General features: G+C 46.7%; 2 protein-coding genes across 5 annotated transcripts in view; one reads left to right on the top strand and one right to left on the bottom strand.

Annotated features, from left to right (window-relative positions):
• The window catches only part of BOP1 (BOP1 ribosomal biogenesis factor), a 75,419-nt gene extending 66,407 nt beyond the window's left edge, over positions 1 to 9,012 (bottom strand). The window contains exons 1-2 of the mRNA XM_054985423.1: positions 8,925 to 9,012; positions 4,591 to 4,770 (exon numbers count right to left, since the gene is read on the bottom strand). Of these exons, the coding sequence (XP_054841398.1) occupies positions 4,591 to 4,770; positions 8,925 to 8,960 (216 nt within the window). The 5' untranslated portion in view covers positions 8,961 to 9,012. The remainder of the gene's footprint in view (positions 1 to 4,590; positions 4,771 to 8,924) is intronic.
• A 951-nt stretch (positions 9,013 to 9,963) lies between these two features.
• The window catches only part of HSF1 (heat shock transcription factor 1), a 46,720-nt gene continuing 36,406 nt past the window's right edge, over positions 9,964 to 20,277 (top strand). For all 4 annotated transcript variants that reach the window (XM_054986021.1, XM_054986020.1, XM_054986019.1 and 1 more), the window contains exon 1: positions 9,964 to 10,279. In XM_054986021.1, coding sequence (XP_054841996.1) covers positions 10,166 to 10,279 — 114 coding nt within the window. In that variant the 5' untranslated portion in view covers positions 9,964 to 10,165. The remainder of the gene's footprint in view (positions 10,280 to 20,277) is intronic.

The raw sequence follows: 20,277 nt of genomic DNA, 5'->3' as shown, positions 1-20,277 counted from the left end.
GGGGGACTGCGGACCAACACGGCTACCCACCTGAAACTATCTTCATCAGATATGACTCACGAAATCTTATGCTGAAATGAAATTGGTTAGTCTTTAAGTTGCCACTGTTTGTATGGTGAAGATGGCATTTACATCTGCCCATCAAGAGTAAGAGCTCCTGACAGGCTCATCTCTCCCATTTGGAAGTCACACTAGGCTAGCGCCACTTCCATCATATTTAGTGCTGCAGCGACCATACTTCGTGTCCTCGTGATGTTTCTTCCAAGGGGCCAGTGCATTCTTTGCATATTATCTCAGTTAACTGTTCATTGTATTATCCTCATATTACAAAAAGTTGATGGCTGACAGCCCATGACTGAAAAGTGATCCCACACTTAGGCTCCACACGACATCAGAGATTTCTAATAAACGCTTGAAATAAATGAAACAGCAATTTCTTTCATCCGCCCAGAGTGATGTTGTAACGTGCTGCTTATCTGCATCTCATTAAGGCTTCCAACTATTCAGATTAAAGATCTGTATCTTATATTCTGAGCAGCGTTTAGACCTTGAAGCGAGACCCAAAAACAGCTTTAGCTCCTTTTAGAAAAACTGTTTGTCAGTGCAAATAATTTATAGGGTTCTTCCGGCAATACGCTCCCCACCAAGACACAAAGACTCCTCTTTAAGAGTTTAATGTTTTCTTTTATTAAAATAAACTCTAAACTTTTTAATAAAGTAAGATATTAAAATATAAATGCTTATTAAGTTAAAATCTTCCAAAATGGAACAGATAAAACAAACAAGAATTAACAGTGAAATCCTGAGCAGAGTTACTTAGACTGGGATAACTCTGCTTAGAACTGCACTGCAAGTCTCCCAACATTTCTCAATTCAATCTAAGTTGAAATCAATCAGATTTACTATGAAATGCATTGAAGTTCTCACAACACACATTACAAGAGCAAGTCTCTCACCTAGCTCTTCATCTGATTTCTTCCAGCCCAAACCCTGATCTGATATCTGGGCTGCACATGCAGAAATCACGGGCAGAAATCTAGGGTCTTTTTCACGGGATAGCACAAATAAACTATGATTGGTTTGAGATTTAATTAATTATTCATATTTTCACTCATATTACATTCTACCTAGTCAAAAAGCGACACTATGTCCAGCTACAAAATAAGAGATATAAATCAGTAAAGATTACAGGAAAAGTTGAGCAGATCATTTATTTATTTAATCATATTTATATTCCGCCCTCCCCGCAAGCAGGCTCAGGGTCCATTCTACAATTAGAGAACATTTTTCTGATACTGTCCTCTATTTTTAATTGGCTGTCAAAGATGAAGGAGCACCTGCGTAGTTATACGATGTGCTAGAAAAAAAACTACAGTGAAGTTTATACAGAGTACACTAGAATACATGTGTATTACTAAGTATAATGTGCTCTAATCCACATTTCCATGACAATGTCATGGTTGGAGTGTCAGACTTAGGATCTGGGAAACCCAAGTTCAAAACCCCGCTCTGTAACCTGGATGGTTAACAGAAATGAACCCTCCACACCCTCACTGTAGATAAAAGACTTTCATTACAACGTTGGAGAGACAAATGCCCACCTCCCACACTTCAACGGTTGAGGAACCTTACAACTTTCATCTATATTTGAATATGTGGCATACGGACAACAACTGCAGATGGACTTATTTTTAGATATTAGAAACCTTTTATAGATGCTAATGTGTAGATTTCTCACTATTGTTGTACGTTTATTTCTACTGTGTATGAGTCTTATTTTTTCTTTTCATTTCAAATAAAGTATAAACTAAACAAATTAAAATAAAAATAGGGGAGATCTCCAGACCTAATTCATTTAATTTATGATGTATACATTACTTTGCTGATATTCAAAGCAATGCAAGAAACTACTCAACTTCTACTCAAATTACAGGGCTGTGTCATAAGTAATTGCTCAGAGAGAAACCTTGGTAAGGGACAGAGACCATAGACTAGGCTATTGGGTACTGTCTGCTGATGTAGATACATTCCAACTGGAAAGTTCGGCTTTGCTAAAGATGTCATGTTAATTATTCATAATTTAATTCCAAAAGGTTTCATCTGTGTTCAACTTTCTGCTAATTTTTCAAATTTGCAGCTACCATACCCTACTGCATCTGTTTTAATTTAATGTCCTAACTATTATCATGCTGTATTTCTGCTCTGTGAGTGTCCTAGCTATCCTACTATATAAAAGCCGAGCCGTGTTCCTGACGACTCACTTTTTATCCTGGTGCAGGCGCACTGTGGCCCTGCGGTGTGCCAGCACCAGGACAAAAAGTAAGATGTCGATGGCAGGCCTCTGAGGGCCTGTGGAGCCAGCAGGGAAGCACAGGGTGGGGAAGCTCCTGCCGCCTCTGTGGCAGCTGCGGGGCCACGCTGTGCCTCAACTCAGTTACAGTTCTCAATAGCCCCAGTGCCTCTCTGGTCTGTGCAGTAGGGCATCAAGACAGCACATGTCCACAGTTGTGGACTGAGCTAATCCACACTAAGAGAGAAACAAAACAAGAAGAACATTTAAGCACTGCTCAGGAGCCAGTGGTGCTAGAATGACACTTCCTTCCCAACCTCCAATACACCACCTGGGAGAAGGAAATCTTCTACCGTGCTTGCTTTAGCCACCTGTCTGACAAGAATGTTCAAGGGCAGGCAAGAAGCAGCCAAGGAAGGGCATGTGATCTGGACTACAACTCCCCCCTTAGGGAGCTGGAAAGGCCTTTTTGAAAAATCTATTCACGTCTAACCTCCTTCCAGCAAAGCGTGGTTCTATCTAGAACGGCATCAGATCTGTCAGAGACTTCAACCTGCATGCATTAATCTCAGAACAAGAGCAGAGACCAGCATGGAAGTAGCTAACAGGAAATGCATCCTAGGCCCCATGTCCACAGCAGCAACCAAGAGCCACTGCCAAAGGAAGAGTTCAGCAAGCACAAAAACAAAACAAAACACACCAATTAAGCACGAGTAGGGTGTAACGCACTTCTTTCTCCAGTCTGGAATGAAGCAGCGTACTGCTCACAGGGGTTGGTACTGCCCGTGCCACTCACTTCTACCTTCAGTAGTCTCGGGGTGCCAGCTGGCAGCATTATGCTGGAGCTACAATTATCATTTGAGTCCTTCAACAGAAAAATAGGCTAGAAATGTTCTAGCTGTGTAAATGAAGCGATAAACCATTCATGCAGGCCCACTTGCTACAACACACCGGCAGGACAGTTTACGTGGGTAGCCATGTTGGTCCTGCGGTAGCAGGATTTGAATCCAGTGGCACCTTAGAGACTAACACAACTTCCAGAGGGGTAACTTTCGAGAGTCAAAGCTTCCGTTTTCAGACACCCTGTCTGCTCTGCTTTGACTCGCAAAAGCTCACACCCTGCAAATCTTGTTGGTCTCTAAGGCGGACTCAAAGAACACACCAGCAGCAGATCAAGACACAGAAGAGACACCAAGTCAACTGGAGAACTCTACAGTTCTTCCCAAACTTCCCTACAGGGAAGAATAACAACTGGACCTTCTTTGGCCATGATGAATCTATGGTGCTTCAGGAGCCTGGAAGAGCAACCCCGCCCCTGTCAAGCTTCACCTCTCAGCTCATACTTATTATTTTACGCAATGTTGGATGGCAAAAAATCAACAACAGTATAATGAAGGAAACCGAAGCTCATGTGTTTACTGGGATGTTTGTTCCAGTCTTTCCCAGATGTTAAAGGCGTATCACACAAGAGTGCAGGAAGCCTGGGCATTTGTTGCTCTTGGAAGCTATCCTACTCATTCACTGACACAGACTCTGCAACCAGATTTTGGTGAGAACGGCAGAGAGAAAATGGCATAACACAGGCCCACGCTGCTCCTGGTCTGAAAGCCAGAACAAAGGCAAGCGACAAACAAAGCATGACGACACTGAAAAATGCTGCCAGCGGACTTGGTCAAACCAGTTACAGAGTGGTCCCTTTGGCTGTTTCCCACTTTAAAGGAAAGACCTCGGCCAAAAATTGCATGTTCAGCACTTGTTACTACAAGATACAAAAATATAGTTTTTCCAAAATGGAAGATGGGGAACTTTGTCTACCCGAGCCAGTTATATTGCAGACTCACCGGACTCACTCTGGCCCGCTCTGAATTCCCAGCATGGCGATGGCAGGAGAAAAGTCCTCTCTGCGTATCCTTATTTTGGGGTAAGTGTACTTGTCCACACACAGGACTCCAAGGGATTAAGGCTGCAACCCTAAAGACACTTTCTTGGGAGAAAGCCCCAAAGAATAACATGGGACTTACTTCTGAATAGATCTGCTTAAGATTGCCCCCTACTCTACCTCCTTCAAGGAGCTGGATCACTGCACAGTTGGAGAAATTCATCATGTTTTACTTTGAGAGAGCGAACACAAATATTTGATATTATATTACAAGAGAACTGTATAAAAATGTATCTCAGAAGTATTATCATTGAAGGAATGCACAGTTTTTCCACAGGAATTCTCCCTTGAAAAATTGTATTTCAAGAGCCACATAAAGGCATGGCGCCACAGAGGCAACACTCTTACATCTGATACTTACTCCCAGCATGCCTTCTGATTTCTCCTCAGCTCCGCTGTCATAGTCGTCTTCCTCCTCCTCTTCTGTGACGCTGTCACTTCCAGAATCCTCCAGCCCAGAGAAAATGCTTTCTTCACTATCTGTCAGATCATCACTTGCTCCATCTTGCTCCTCAAGGGCTCCAGCACTGAACAGAGGTTGCTGAAAGGAACCAGCAGGCATCAGAATATTGTACTGCCAGCACCTCCCACCCTCCTAGCAGGCCAAGAACAAACAGAAAAGGCAGCACAAGTGGCATTATCTTTTTAAAAAGCTGGTGCTATGATCCACCCAGTACTTAGACCCTTAAGACTCCAAGTAGAAACTTCAGACAGCCTCTTGTCTTAAGTGGGCGACCCAGAGACCAGGTTCAGCCCCCAAGGCAAATGTACCTGGCCACTGGTTTCACTACCAAATTTATTTAAGAAATGGTAAGTGCACCATATTCAGTGCCACTCGTATGGAGAAAGAAAGATGTAGTGTACAAAACCCAGGACTTGACCCAGGTTCAGCCCTGATGCGCCCCTTCCCTCTCTCTCAGCCTGTCCTTCTACCCAGAAGACTTGCAACATTAAAGCCAAACAATCTCAAAAGCGTTGAACATAAACATAATGTTTCTAAATGGAACCAATTTCATTATGTCATTTGATGTGTGTGAATCTTTTGCAGCAGCAAAATACCCTTCTGACCTCCAGGCCACTGGAGAGGAGAGTGGAAGCTGGCCACCCTCTGCTACAGCTCAGGCATAACTCGGACTAGACGTGCCCTTCATGCCTCCTTCCAAATTCAGGCTCTGATGTCAAGCCGTCACAGTACTCATGGCAGGCAGGAGGACCGAGTGCCTTAGTCTTCCAGGTGGACGAGAGAAAGGAGGCCCAGGTTGCAGCAGTGGCCTGGTCTATTTTTTTTCATCTTCAGCAGGCCAGGCAACTTGCCCCCTATTTCTCGACCCAGGACCTAACGACAATGATCCATGTAACGGTCACTTCCAGATTGGACTACTATAACTCACTCTACTTGGGTTTGACCGGGAAACTGGGGTCATTGCATAGAAAAAGAGCTGCATTTTGGGCATGTTTTGGCCTGGATCCGGCCCCAAACGGCCCAGACTGGGTCAGTGCTGGGCAGAGGAGGGGTCCCCCATCAGGCACGGACCCAATCCTGGCGGTTTTGGTCCTGATCCCGGCCGAAACAGGCCTCAAACGGCCAAAAATGGCCATTTGGGCTCCATTTGGGCCCAGGTCAGGGCCGCAACAGCCAGGACCAGGTCAGTGCCAGGCAGGGGAGGGTTCCCCCACCCGGCACCGACCCAATCCTGGCTGTTCCAGCCCTGATCCCTGTGGGAATGGGGCCAAAATGGCCACTTTGTGCCTGTTTCAGCCCGAATCGGGACCAAAACAGCCCAGACTGGGTTGGTGTCTGGCGGGGGACCGCCCGGCACTGACCCAATCTGATCTGGGTCCCTTTGCCTGGAAATGGGCCCAAAATGGCCATTTTGGACCCATTTCGGCCGGGACCAGGTCAATGCCCCCCCCACCGACCCGATTCCAGCCGTTTCGGCCGGGATCGGGGACGAAACAGCCGAGATCGGGTTGGTGCCGGGTGGGGGAAGGTTCCCCTGCCCGGCACTGACCCGATTCCAGCCGTTTTGGCCTGGATTCGGGCCATTTTGGCCCCAATCGAGGCCTAAATGGCCCTAAAGCCAGGTGGGCGGGGCCACCTGTCTTGGGGGAACTGCTGGAACACCCTTCCGGTGCGTTCCCCCTCAAAATGAGCCCTGCCTGGAAATTATAATGGGTCCAGAATGCTGCTGCGCACATCCTTACCAGTGCCTCGTATAGGACGCATATTTCTCCCATCTTGCAGCAGCTGCACTGGCTCCCCGTAGAGTTCCAAATAAAATTCAAGGTGTTGGTTTTGACCTTTAAAGCCCTTAGCGGACAGGGGCTGGCATACATATGGGACCACCTCTCATTATATGTGCCCTGGAGAGTGCTGAGATCAGCCAATAAGCATCTACCGGTGGTCCTGGCCACCAGGCAGGCGAGGCTGGCATCAACCAGAGCCAGGGCCTTCTTGGTCCTGGCTCCGACGTGGTGGAACTCTTTATGAGAGGATATGTGCACCCGCCAGGATCTTTTATAGTTCTGGGCCTTCAAGAATGAGATGTTCCACCAGGCATAAGGTTGAGGCCGGATCAGCAGTCATCCAGAAAGCCTCCCAATCAACCTCCTGGCAGGGGGGGCATGTGATGATCTGGCCCCTCAGATGAGTTACAGTTTGATCATCTCCCCCCCCCAACCCATTAGTTACAACTTGATCAAAAAGGCCCGTTCCCCCTCTTTTACCCACACTTTGGTGTTTTACTGGCAAGGGTCGGTTGTAGGCTCGTTGTCTGGGAGCGGTGTTATGGGAATTTTATTTTATTGATGTTGTAAATGTAAATTATGTTTTATTGTTTTAACCTGCTGAAAGCCCGCTTGTGGGGAGGGTGGGATAGAAGTCCAATAAAGAAATAAACAAAACAAGAACTGCACTTATGACAAGACCGCTGGTCCAGCTGGCCCCAAGGTCTCAGGCACATAGCCTTTTCCAGACCCGCTGCTGACGACTGCACAAAATGGCTCCATCACTCCGAGCTTCATAGTAAAGGGAAGCAATACTGTGACTCAAAAGTGGACAACCCCACCCCCTCACCCCAGTACTTCCCAAGCGTTTGCCCTTCTGAACATGTATAGATGTATTGATTTCATTTATGCCCGACCTTTCTCCCCAATGGGGTCACAAAGGGGCTCAGTCTCTATTTTTTCCCTCACAATAAGCCTTTTGGTGCTGGTTAGACCCAGGGCTTCTTTTCTGGGAAAAGAGGTGGTGGAACTCAGTGGGTTGCTCTCGGAGAAAATGGTCACATGGCTGGTTAGACCACTGAACAAACCCTCCATGCAAGTCTTGGCCGTACTGATCGGGAACAGCTTTCCAGGGCCTCAGGCAGAGATTCTTTCCCAGCCCGCCTACCTAAAGCCATTCTGCACAAAGTGTGTGTTCTCTCACTTAGCTACGGGTCTGTCCTAAACAAATTGGTCATAAAATTCTATTTTATTTTTACCTTGCATTCCAGCCAAATGTTGGATACCAAGGCAGCTTCCAAATATCAATGGATATGTAGTCAAAAGGTGCTTGATGAAGGAGATTCTGAGTAAAGTCTTGGCTCAAGTAAAATGAACAGGTATTTGGCCACAGCTGCTTTTTCTGGTTCAGATGATAGTAGCAGGTAAGCAAGAAGCATTCCTATAGAACTGGGCCCAAGAATAATGGGAGCAACCAGGGGCTCCTTCTTTTGCCTCTGAGAGCTGCCGTATAGGGAGTTCATTGCATAGCTTCTCTGATGGGCAGAGAAAGATTTTTCCTAACATCATTTCAGGTCAGTGAGCTGGCACAGCTCAGTGGTTCAGCACCTGTGGCAAGGACACTGCCAGCTGAAGGACCTCAGAAGAGAACCAGGTCAGTCAGTGTGGGGCAGTAGTTCCACTGTTAGACCAGGATACAGGAGACCCAAGTTCTAATCCCCGCTCTAACATGGAAGCTCATTGGCAGACCTTGGGCCGCTCACTCCCAGCCTGTTCATTTATTTACGTTATTTATAGTCCACCTTTCTCACCAAGACTCAAGGTGGATTACACAGTGTGGGTTAGTACGATCAATTTCAAAGTCATTTCAATACACATACAATAGGATACATACACGCAAATTGGCAAAGATGCCAAACCAGCAGAAATCCAGTACAGAGCTGAAGAAATGCTGCAACAGAGCACAAGCAATTCTACAACTGACATATTATACAGCATAGGATCTATCTAGTAGGAGCATACTTATAGCAACACACAGTTCACAGCAATAAAAAAAACCTTCTTGAGTAATTCTGCCCTGCATCATTTCTGGAAGGCCATTTCCTCACAGGGCTGTTGTGAGGATCAAATGAAGGAAGAGGCCACCCAAGCACCCCCAGCCGTGGCCAGCCTGGCCAGCCGCCCTCTTCCAGCTTCGCCTCCCTAACAAGGCTGTTGCGACAAGGAGGCGGAAGCGGGAAAACCCACGTGCTCCTTCCATGCCCACATGCTGGATAAAGCCAGCCCGCTCCGGGTCAGGCCGCTTCACACGTTCGGGGTGGGTCGTGCCAGGCAACTGCTCCTCCAGCTTCCCAGGCGGCGGGGGCTTTCAGGCAGCGAGGCCACCCCTGCGCATGCGCCCCACCCACGGGGGCCTCTATTCCCATCCCCCCCCGGCCCCTTCCAGGGCCCTCCGCCTCCGAGCCTCACCTGGCTGCTGCCTTCGCCGCCACCGCCGGGCTTCATGGCTCCTTCGGCCCTCAACACTCCGCCGCGTGCGCTCGCCTCAGCAGCAGCTTCCGACTACGCATGCGCAAAAGGTCAAGGGTCACGTTGCCCCCGCCCAGTTCAAGTTAACGTGCTTTTAAAAAACTTAATTTTCGTTTCTCTTCATGTCGAGAGAAATCTCCGTTACTTTTCTTTCTTTTTATCATAAGGATTGTATAGTGGAAAAAGGCGCCAGGTGCTACGCCTGAGAGAAGAGGTCAGAGGTCAAGCGCTATGTCAAGGCATAGAGAGGGTTTTAGCTCACGCCGGAACTAAGGAGGACATTGCGCATGCGCCAGCCTCTGGCTCAAGGTAGCCTCCACTGCGCAAGCGCCGCAGCTTCAACTTCGTTTATCCCAATAAATGAGTCCAGTGGGGCACCTTAAACACTAGCCAAATTTACTTTAGTATGAGTTTTTTGTGAGTCGGAGCGCACTTCCTCGGATATGTGAAGAGATAATAATGTTGGAAAATCAGTGAAAATTGCAGAAGGGGAGAGACCCGTGTAGGCTCAGGGAATCCCATCATAAATCTTTCAAGCGTAATCTCGGTTAAGGAACCAGAACTTTACACCTAATGAATGAGTGAGGTCAGAAGCGCCAGCCTCTCCCGAGGTACAAATAAATAAAGCGATGAAGTTTTATAAATTCAACAGGTCTGGAAGCAGCTTTCTCAAGCACAAGAGAATTAAACGGATAACATATCCCTGATTCTCGAGCACGAATCAAGTAGCGCACGCGCAAGCTTTAGGACTCGCTTTGAAGAAGCTTTTTGCGTTTGCATTTCCAAAAACGAGAGCAAGTACGACGCCGGCGCAGAACTGTCTTCGAGCTTAGAAGAACTGAGCGTGCGCGAAGTTCTAGCCGAAAGGGCCGAGAACGACTGCGCATGTGTCGCGCTAAAGTCGCCGGCGACGGCAGCAGCCTCTGGAGCGTGAGGCGACTCTGTGTTCCTGCGCCTGCGCGGCCTGTCAGGCGTCACAAGATGGCGGCGGCCATACCGGGCTGCGCTGAGGGGCCGAGCGCGCAGGGAGTGGCCGGCTCTGGGGGCCGCCTCGGCCGCTAGCCCGTCGGGGGTTCGGGGCGTAGCAGCGGGGGGCGCCCGGGCAGGGTCGCGCCGGCGGCGGGGAGGGCCGCAGAGGCTGGCTTGGGCCGGCCGGGCCCAGCCGAAGTCGCCGCCGAGCCATGGAGAATGCCGTCGGCGGCGGAGCAGGAGGCAGCAACGTCCCCGCCTTCCTCACCAAGCTGTGGACCCTGGTGGAGGACCCCGACACGGACCCGCTCATCTGCTGGAGCCCGGTGAGGGGAGGGGCGCCCCGGCACGGGGCCGCGTGCAGCGCCGAGCACCCAGGGGCGCTGTGGCTCCTTTGCTGCCCTTGCCCGCCTCGCGATGGCATGTCAGCGGGTCCCCGGACGTCCCGCCTGCCTCCGAGGGGGAAGCCCTGTCAGTCTCTGCAGCAAAGCATCGTGGCCTTGCGTGGAGGAGCCTCACCTGGGCTGCTGGGTGCAGTTCTGGTCCCTCTATCACAAGAAAAGGTGTTGCAGAGCTGGGGAAAGTGCAGAAGAGGGCAACCAAGATGCCTAATGGGTTGGATCTGCTTTCCTACGCAGGGAGTCTAAAGAGTCTTGGGCTTCTCAGTTTAGAAAAAAGTAGGAGGGGCATGATAGAAGTTTATACGTTTATGCGTGGAGGGAAGGTAGTGAAGCTTTCCTTTCATCAACCGTATAAAATATCTGAAATATATAATTAAACCTGAAAGCATGGAGTGAATTTGATGGATGATAGATGCAAGAAAGAAAAAGGAAATGCTGTCATGGACAGAAAGCTGTCACTATATTTGAAACCTTGGGGTAAGGTCTTGGGTGGAGGGAGCTTGTCCACACAGTAAAAGTTGGTGGGAGTGACATGTTAAGGATGAATCGTTATGGGCACAAGTAGTTGGACATCAGAAACGGATTCAGCGTCCCAAAATCTTTTATGAAAAGCCATTGCCACCTTGTTGTTCTACCCTTGCTGCTTTTGGTCCCCTCGTCGTCCTGCTTTCTCGCTCCTTCTGGTCCATTCACTCGCCCCACTCTCTATTCATTCTGTAGTCCCTTGCTGCTTTCTAGCCCCTTTTACCTCCCTCCCACATCCGCACTGTGAAGGGTATTCTGCAGATGTCTGTGGGAAAGTCGCTCAGGGTATGCACTCGAGGCTGATTTTGCATGGGCTGTCAGTATGTCTGTCTCTGGGAGCAGCTTTGGCTTCAGCATTGCTGGATGGAGGGGGAGTACTTAGTACTGCATAGAGTGCCTTTTGCACATCTGCAACTCTGGCTTTCTGTTCGCTTCCCCCACTAGTGGATACTCCTTCGTGGGGGTCTCTCTCCCTAATAAGTATCACCTGCTAAGCGTGACTGCAGGTAGTGAAAGGGCATTTGTGGTGGCTGACTGGAGGTTTCTGCTTGTTTTTTTAAAGGCAGAGGCTGCATGTGGAGCTTCCTTTACAGGTTTGTTTCTAGCCACAGGGTTTGACCACCGACGGTTAAAGGGAAATCCACGCACGCTCCTCCTCCTCCTCACAAGAACTAGGTGCTCCTGAGGGTGGCTGTGCCTAGTTCTGCTTGTTTTGGGAGAGCATCCTTGAGGCTAGGGAAGTGAAACGCTTTGTTCTTTCCCCCCTTTTAATATACTGGGGCTTTTGAAACTAAGCAATATACTAGATAATGTGGCACAGTTAGAGAATTAATCTACCTGAGATGTAATTATAGATAATTAGGTACGTTTTCCTGTGAGCAAATTGGTACTTGAATGGAAGGATACCACCCACCCCGCATTTCTTCGAAAGGACTCCTGGGGTCCACCTCTACGAGTCTTCTGTGGGGAAATTAAAAAGGGGCCGGGCATCCCTCTTCCTAATGGCAGAGCCTTCCTTCAGTGGCAGAGAAGCGGTCTGCTGGAGTAAAGCACCTAATACCAGGGGGAAACTTCATTGCTGGCACAGCTCTGTCGGTTGCTCCAACCCTTGAAGAGAGCTGCTCTTCTGGCTGATTCTGGTATAGGAGGAAAATCCAAACTTGAATGAATGATTGAACAACTGTGCCTTGATATAAAGTGTTGGGATTTTTTATTTCCTGATAGAGCTGAACAGAGGACAAAACCTTTCCCCAGACACTGCTTTGCTTGTGCTTCTCTCTGATGTATGAGAGCAGTGAATCAGGTGTAACACTTTTTTTAAAAGTCATGGTTTAAAGGAGGCATCATTAAAGGACTATTGTGTACCCTGCAGATCAGAATAAATGGGCTACCTGCTAGTGGTGCCTGTTGGAGGTATCACATCATTTATGCTGTTTGGGACATCACTAACAAGATATTTTATCTCACGAAAGATATGACTGTGGCTTATTCCATGTAATCCCCCCTCCCCAAATCTGTGGCCAAATGCCTTTCATCCCAGAATTTGTATCAGTGTTATACTGATTTTGGTCTGCATTCATCTTGGGGCCTGAGAAAGGGTCCTTTTGCAGTTTGAAACAGGTACACAGAGGAAATGCAGGTGGGGGTATGAGGCACACCCCAGCAAGCTTTGGGACACAGCTCCCAAATCTCTGCTCTGCAATGCTGCCCCCGCCTGCTGTTTCCCCTTTTGACCAGAGATGTTACCTCTGGCAAGGTGTGAGATAGTAAGCTGTTGTCCTCTTAACAGCTACAGCCATTAACGTGTAATCCTGCACTGTGCTTGGAGCTTGAAGGTTCCAACTCTCAGAGTACATCTCCACTGGTTATAATACAAAAAAGAATTCTAGGGTGGAGGACATTTTTCCACAGTTCCATATTTATTAGCTGTCTGTTGCATTATTGTGTGCACTTGTGGTAGGCTTGCATACAGGGCACTGTAGATAGGTCTCCCCTCTAAGCTAATTCAGAGGCTCCAGTTGGTGCAGAATGCTGCCGCTTGGTTATTCTCGAGAGCTAGGAGAAGAATGAATATTACTCCCTTTCTGCAGTCACTCCACTGGCTACCTATAAGTTTACTGGGCTATCGCATACAAATCTTTTCATGGCCTTAGGCAGGCATATCTACAGGACTGCCTCTCTCCCACCATGGCAGTTTTGCTCATCTGAACATGACCACCTTCGGGTTCTGCCTTGCACATGGGCAGTATTAGGAGCTGCCTGCACACCTGCATCCTCTGCGGTGGCCCCCGCTTTATGGGATGGCCTGCCTGAAGAGGTTAGGGGAGCCCCCACTCTCCTGGCTTTCTGCAAACTACGCAAAACCGAATTATGCAAGAGGGCTTTCTTACTCAGATAGGGGGCCTGTACTGTACGGAAGTGGTCTCAGAGGGATGCCTCAGTAGAGGGCTCAGGATCATAGACTTGACTAGTATCATGTGCTGCTATGCGCTGTCCTTTGCTTTGGGTGTGATCCTACTGGGTAGTTCTATGTTTAAAGTATCCGCCGGAGAACTGCTTATGCCCTATTACAGTATTTCTTCCACTCTGGATTGGATTTCTGCTGGTTTTGCAAGTTTGCATGTATAGACCCTATTGCATCGTTGGTTGACATGTCCTTGAAATTGACTGAACTAGCTTACACTGTGTAATCCACCTTGAGTCTCAGTGAGAAAGGTGGACTGTAAATATTGTAAATAAATCAATAAAAATAGTAGTTCTGTGGCTTTTTTGATTTCTACGAGCCTTATCAGTGGTCCTTGGCATGGCTTGCTCACTCTTGTAGACTGACTGCCACTGAATGCATTTTGCTTCATCACTACTTAGCACAGCACAAATGAAAACTAATATTGCAAGATCAAAGATAGGTTCTAAATGTAGCAAATGCCTTCACCAGTCATTAGTCCAGGATGGCCCTGTCCTGAGTGCCAAGCTGTCTCCCTGGTGGCCCTGGAGGGAGATGTTTGATGCTGTTTTCAGTGGACAGGAAACGGTTGAGCAGCTTGTGGCTGTTAAGCTCTCTGGGTTTCTCTTGCAGATTCAGCTTCTTTCTGAATCTAAACCCGTAGCTCTTCTCAGTCAGAGTAAGCTTCGAGTGGTGGTGGTTAGAGATGGGCATGAACCAGGGTAAAAAAATGAACCATGCAGTTTGTGGTTCATGAAAATGTCACCTCCGGGCCAGCAAATCACCACTTCCAGGTCAGCAAAAGGTCTGCAGGAAGTCCACCCCCTGTTGCCTAGGAAACTGATTAATCGGCGCCAGGCTGTCTGCAGTGATGAACTGAAAAATGAACCAAACAAACCAGCCTAAAGTTTGTGGCGGTTCGTCAGAAATGGGATCTGACAAACTGCTGGTCCACGAACCGACCTGGTTCATCACACATTTTGGTTCGTATTTCGACTCGTGCCAATCTCTAGTGGTGGTAGATCAAACTGACTATTGCCCCTGTGTGCTGCCTCCTCTTGAGAGTAACAGGAACTGATACATTTGGTATGTTTGTGGACAGAAATTAAAACTGAAGAAGCTGGATTCAAGTCCCATCTCATGCCATCAGCTCAGTAGTGCTGGCTGAAATGCCTTCTCTCTGAGCCTTAGTTCTCCATGTGTACAGTAGCCATTATTCCCATCTCCATAGATGCTTTGGAGCTCTGCACAATGAAGATGCGAAATCGCCAAGCAGAATCTGAGTGCGGTTAGGATACTGAATTACTTGTGCATGCTGTTTGGGCCATGGTGGCATTCGTGGCATTTGTGCTTAGAACATCTTTCCTGGATACTATTTTGTTTGCCTTGGAGTAGGATGGGGGGGGGGTCTGATTCTGTATGTGTTGCTATGGTGAGTGACTAGGTCACGGGATCCCTTGTACAATTGTACACTGAACAGGTACTGAGGAGATTCTTGGCTTCTGGTTGGATCACCCTTTGATATCCTAATCTTTGTTGGTGTATAAAACTACTATTGAGGCGGCTTTGATAAGATCCAGTGGTTAGCCAAACTACAATTTGTGGGGAGTATTGGGCCTTGCATAGAACAGGATGGGCAGGCTGTTCACCTGGGGATGAAAACTCATTTTCCAAGCAATTAAATTTAACTTTCTGCCCCTCCTCCAGTGCCTCTACTGAGGAAGGGAGATTTGACTCTTGAAAGCTCACAGTCTGAAAATCTTGTTGGTCTCTAAAGCGCTACTGGACTCAAGTACTTCTGTTCTTCTGCAGACCAACACGGCTACCTACCTGAAAGGACAGTCACTTTTGAATCCTTCCTTTTAAAGGTCCCATAGCAGTTTCACTCCTTTCTTTTATGCAGAGGAGGTGTGTGGGCGCACACCTTTACTGTGGGTGGGGAAACAGCCACGCCAGCGCCCTTTCCCAGCCTCCTCCCTGCACCCAGACACATACTCCTGCCCAGAACAGGAAAGGGGCGTGCTGCTGGCCCTTTCCCCCTGCATCAAAGCTGCTATTTGCCTCTTTCGGGGAAGAGAGAAAAATAACTGGTTTCCCCATGCAGGGACAGTTAACACTGGACGTATGTGTTTGCTTTGGGGAAGACAGTAGGGGAAAGGTTCCCGACCCCGAACATTGTAGACCATCTCTAAGATGCTGTAATTTTTATACAAACATTTCTGAACATGTAACATTTCTGAAAATCTTGAGGCCGTGGGAAAACATTTTTTTCTGGTTTTTTGGTCGGTGGGTGGAAAAAACGTAAAGGCTGGGAAAAACTGAAATGTATGCGTTATGTGTATGTATGTATAAAGTTCTGTCAAGTCACAGCCAACTTACGGCAATCCTAGAATTTCTTTTGCTTTGTTTCAGCAATTCTTCAACTCTATTCAGTTCTTGCTAACTCTATGCCTTTGTAAACTTGCATTCATTTACCCTATGGCATTGTTTATGGAAATGTCTTTAATATTGATTGTACTAATTTCACATCATGTAATCCGCCTTGAGCCTCAGTGTTATGACCTGTACTTTCTTTGGGGTAGATTTTTCTTTTAATCTTCCCTTTACACCCTCTGGGTAGTTTGCTGCCACCAGGAATATATTATTCCAAAATATTTTATTCAAATTTCCCCTTTGGTAACGGGTTTAAGCGTCAGGCTCCTTCGTGGTTCTATGTGGCCCTGAGGATAGGAATGGGATATAGCAATGACAGCTACAATGGGATATAACAAAACAAAATAAATGTTTATTTTTCAAGAAGCGTATCGGTTTCATAAAAGTAGTTCTCGGTTCTTAAAGTTACTTCATTTACTCTCATTCACACACATCTCTTTTTTAAGGCTTCACACACAGTCAGCCTCTTTCTCTAACTCAATATTTCTCTCACAGAAATGCTTAAAACTCCTCAGGCAGCACGCAGCCGGCCTCTCTTTCTCTGATTCCCATTCACAGAAATATGAAACCTGCTCAGGCAGCACCCAGCCGGCCTCCCTTTCCCTGACTGAGTGTCCTTTCACAAACGTGCTCAGTTCAGGGTCCACACAGGTCATATTTCTCCCATAAACACTTCAACGTACTCAGGCAGCACCCAGCCGGCCTGCCTTCTTCTGACTCCTCCCTTTCTCCCTGTACTCTCAATCTAAACTGCATTCGCTCCGCCCACACTCTCAGTCAACCAATCATATCGCTCACTCATTCCTCTCACCCCCACTCTTCACCTAGCTCAAACCAAGCATTTAGAGACACATGCACACATTTACTTGGAATCATTATACTCAGTGAGAAAGGTGGACTATAAATAACATACATAAAATAAATAAAAATAAAATAGACCCCTTAATGTTTCCAAGGCAAAAGACAGGGATGTTTTTTGCCATTGCCTGCCTTTGCATATTGACCCTGGGCCTTCTTGGTGGTCTCCTGTCTAACCAGGGCAACTCTGCTAGGCTTCCAAGATCTGATGAGGTCAGGCTAGACTGGGCCATCCGCATGCAGTCTGCACAATACCGGGGAGCGAGAATCGAACACATCTCTGGGCAACTGATTCCACCACCCTTATTGTTAAACATTTTTTTTTCCTAAAATCCTACCAATAACTGTCCACCTGTAATTTAAAACTGTTATTATTCTACTGAAATCTATTTCTTATTGTATGATAAAATTAGTGTCCTCAGTGCCATTTGGTATTTCTTCAGTACAGGAACAACATGCTATATAGAGGCTTTGCATTTTTATGGCTTTTAGTCTAATAAAAAATATTTTCTAGGTAAATTTTGGAATTTGACTAAAAATTAAATTGTTATTCCCCCCCCCTCCCCAAATCAAATATTTCTGTTAATATATTTGTTGCTATTGGACCCTAAAATTAACTGTGGGTGGTACTTTTGTTTGCTAAATACATATCAAAATAAATTTGCCAAAATGGATTGTGCCCTATTAATGATATTTGATATTTTTTGATTCATATTTTTCCAGAAAACCAGCACCATTGCCTAGTGGGGCAGAAACAGTTACAGGAATGACTGAGTCTTTTTTTCCCTTCTAAGGTTAATAGCATTACAGAGTAAGCAAATGTGGGCATCCATGGAAGAATTATTTATTTACATTACTTAGAGTCTGCCATTCTCACTGAGACTCAATGCAAATTACAAAGTGTATGGTCAATAAGGTCTAAAGTTGTGACATTCAGTGAACAGTACAGTAGGGTACGGATTACAGAAATTCGAACACAAGTGGAAATCTGAATATGGAGATGAAACAAAGCATAAGCAATTTGACATAACATATTAAACGACATTGGAAACTACGCAGTAGGAGCACACTTGCAGCAACAGGCAGTGCACAATAGTGTAGTCTTCCATCCCTGTCCATTTATGAGAGCATCTTTCCGAACCATTTACTTACAGTACAGACCTGTTACCTGTGTAAAAAAGTCCTTCCAAATAATTAAATTTTGCCTAGTTTGCAGAAAACCAGGAGAGCAGGCGCTTCAGACAGGCCATTCCAGAAGAGGAGGGCCAATGACAGAGAATGCATGTATACAGGCAGCTCTTGATTTTGCCAATCTGCGGGATGCCACCTGCAAAAAGCCCTGTTAAAATCTCTCTTCCCCCTGTATACCTGATCCAGATTTGGCCTTCACTTTGCTAAAATCTTGTTTGAAAAGGCATTGGCACAATCTAGTTCAACTCTCCCAACATCTCATCTGTTTTAATCTGAGGAATTGCTAAACTAGTGTGGATATCACTTAGTACTTGAATATATTTTTATTGGTGATAGGCTTGCCCCTCAGTAGGCATCCTGGAGCCGTGCTGCTTGAAAAACGCAGTCCCCAGCCCCAGCTCTTTTTTTCCTGATGTGAATGCCAGCGATGGTGTTATGCTCTGCTTAAAGCAATCTGTCTTCCCACTAGCTTAGAGCAGCCTATGGCTAAACATTAACTTGATGCAAGCATAGCACTAGCCATATTTTGTGATGGGGAGTGGACAGAGTGGAGAGGAGGTACACAGTGTGGAAGCTTGAGGCATCCCTGTCTGTAAAAGATGGGGAAGACATCCAGGCAATACTATGTTTATGCTAAGCCAATCGTTCATTAAGTATAAAGTTCCAACATGGAGTGGTCATGTTTGTTGCAATAAGGAAAATGGTCTTTTGGACACCACTGAGTGTAGCAGCTATCCCAGTGTGCAAGCCACCAAGGGTAGTCCAGATGCTTAGATTAGACACATTAGGCCCTTTACTCCTCCCACTCTGTAAGTCAGGATCATAATGGAAAGATTTGTACACGTGAAGCACAACTGGATTTGGCTCAAATATGCCAAACCAGATAAGCTGCCTTGTTTCTGAACCTGAATCATTTCAGTTACAACTAAATTGGGAGGGGTAGAAAATACTATCAAAGACAGAGTAAGGATACAGGATCATCTTGACAGGCTGGAAAACTGGGCTAAAACAAATGAATTTCAACAGAGATCAATGTAAAGTTCTGCATTTAGGAAGGAAAAATCAAATGCTTAATTATAGGATGGGGGAGACTTGTCTTGGCAATTGTATGTGCGAAAAGGATCTAGGCGTCTTAGTAGACCATACACTGAGCATGAGTCAGCAGTGTGATACGGTAGCTAAAAAGAAAGATGTGGTTTGGGGCTGTACCAACAGAAGCAGAGTGTCCAGATCACGAGAAGTGATGGTGTCGCTCTGCTCTGCTCTGGTTAGACCTCACCTAGAGTATTGCGTTCAGTTTGGGGCACCACAATTTCAGAAGGATGTAGACAAGCTGGAACGTGTCCAGAGGAGGGCAATGAAGATGGTGAGAGGTCTGGAGAACAAGTCCTAGGAGGAAAGGTTGAGGGAGCTCAGAATGTTTAGCCTGGAAAGGAGATGACTGAGAGGTGATATGATAACCATCTTCAAGTACTTGAAGGGCTGTCTTATAGAGGATGGCGCAGAGTTGTTTTCCGCTGCCCCAGAAAGTCGGACCAGAACCAACGGGTTGAAATTAAATCAAAAGAGTTTTCAGGTAAACATGAGGAAGTACTTCCTGACAAGTTAGAGCGGTCCCTCAGTGGAACAGGCTTCCTCGGGAGGTGGTGGGCTCTCCTCCTTTGGAGGTTTTTAAGCAGAGGCTGGATGGCCATCTGACAGCAATGTTGATTTTGTGAACCTGGGCAGATCATGAGGAGGACGGCAGAATGGGTTACATCCATTGTTTAGTTCTCGTGTCCTTCTTACATGCCCAGGGTAATGCCGATCGCCACCTTGGGGTCAGGGAACAATTTTCCACAGGCCAGTGTGGCTATGGATCCTGGAGGTGTTTTGCTATCTTCTGGGCATGGAGCACTGGGGCAGTTGGGGGGGGGGGGGAGGTAGTTGTGAATTTCCTGCATTGTGCAGGGGGTTGGACTAGGTTACCCTATAGGTACCTTCCAATTCTATGATTCTAACTTGACCCAAAACTTAACAGCTTGACTCTGGTTTGACATTTTTGTGTTTCTAAGAGGTGTTTGGGTGCTTCTTAAAAACAGAAAGTTGCACTTCTGAGTTATCCTGTGAAGTATAATGGCTGCATCAGTATCTTCTCCTTTCGAAAGGGACCAACAAGTAGATAAGAAGTGGTGTGGCATGAAGGCCTTGGAGAAATATTGGTATTTACAAACAGCTGTTGAAGCACATGGCAAACAAAGGCCGCTGCCTCATTCAGCTGGATAGAAAGAGTCCAGTAGCACCTTTAAGACTAACCAACTTTATTGCACCATAAGCTTTTGAGGGCCACAGCTCTCTTCGTCAGATGCATGGAATTCAGCTGGAATATCATTATTTATGGTACTCCTTAGTGGATGTATTATCTCCAATAATAATAACTTCCTTAGGGTGTATTGGCCTGTTAACTTACCAGAAAAGTTCCAGGGTCATTGGT

The sequence above is a fragment of the Eublepharis macularius genome, chromosome 7 (assembly GCF_028583425.1).
Source record: "Eublepharis macularius isolate TG4126 chromosome 7, MPM_Emac_v1.0, whole genome shotgun sequence".
NCBI classification, from domain to species: Eukaryota; Metazoa; Chordata; class Lepidosauria; order Squamata; family Eublepharidae; genus Eublepharis; species Eublepharis macularius.
Note: the sequence above shows the minus strand (reverse complement) of the source record. Positions and strands in the feature narration are given on the sequence as shown.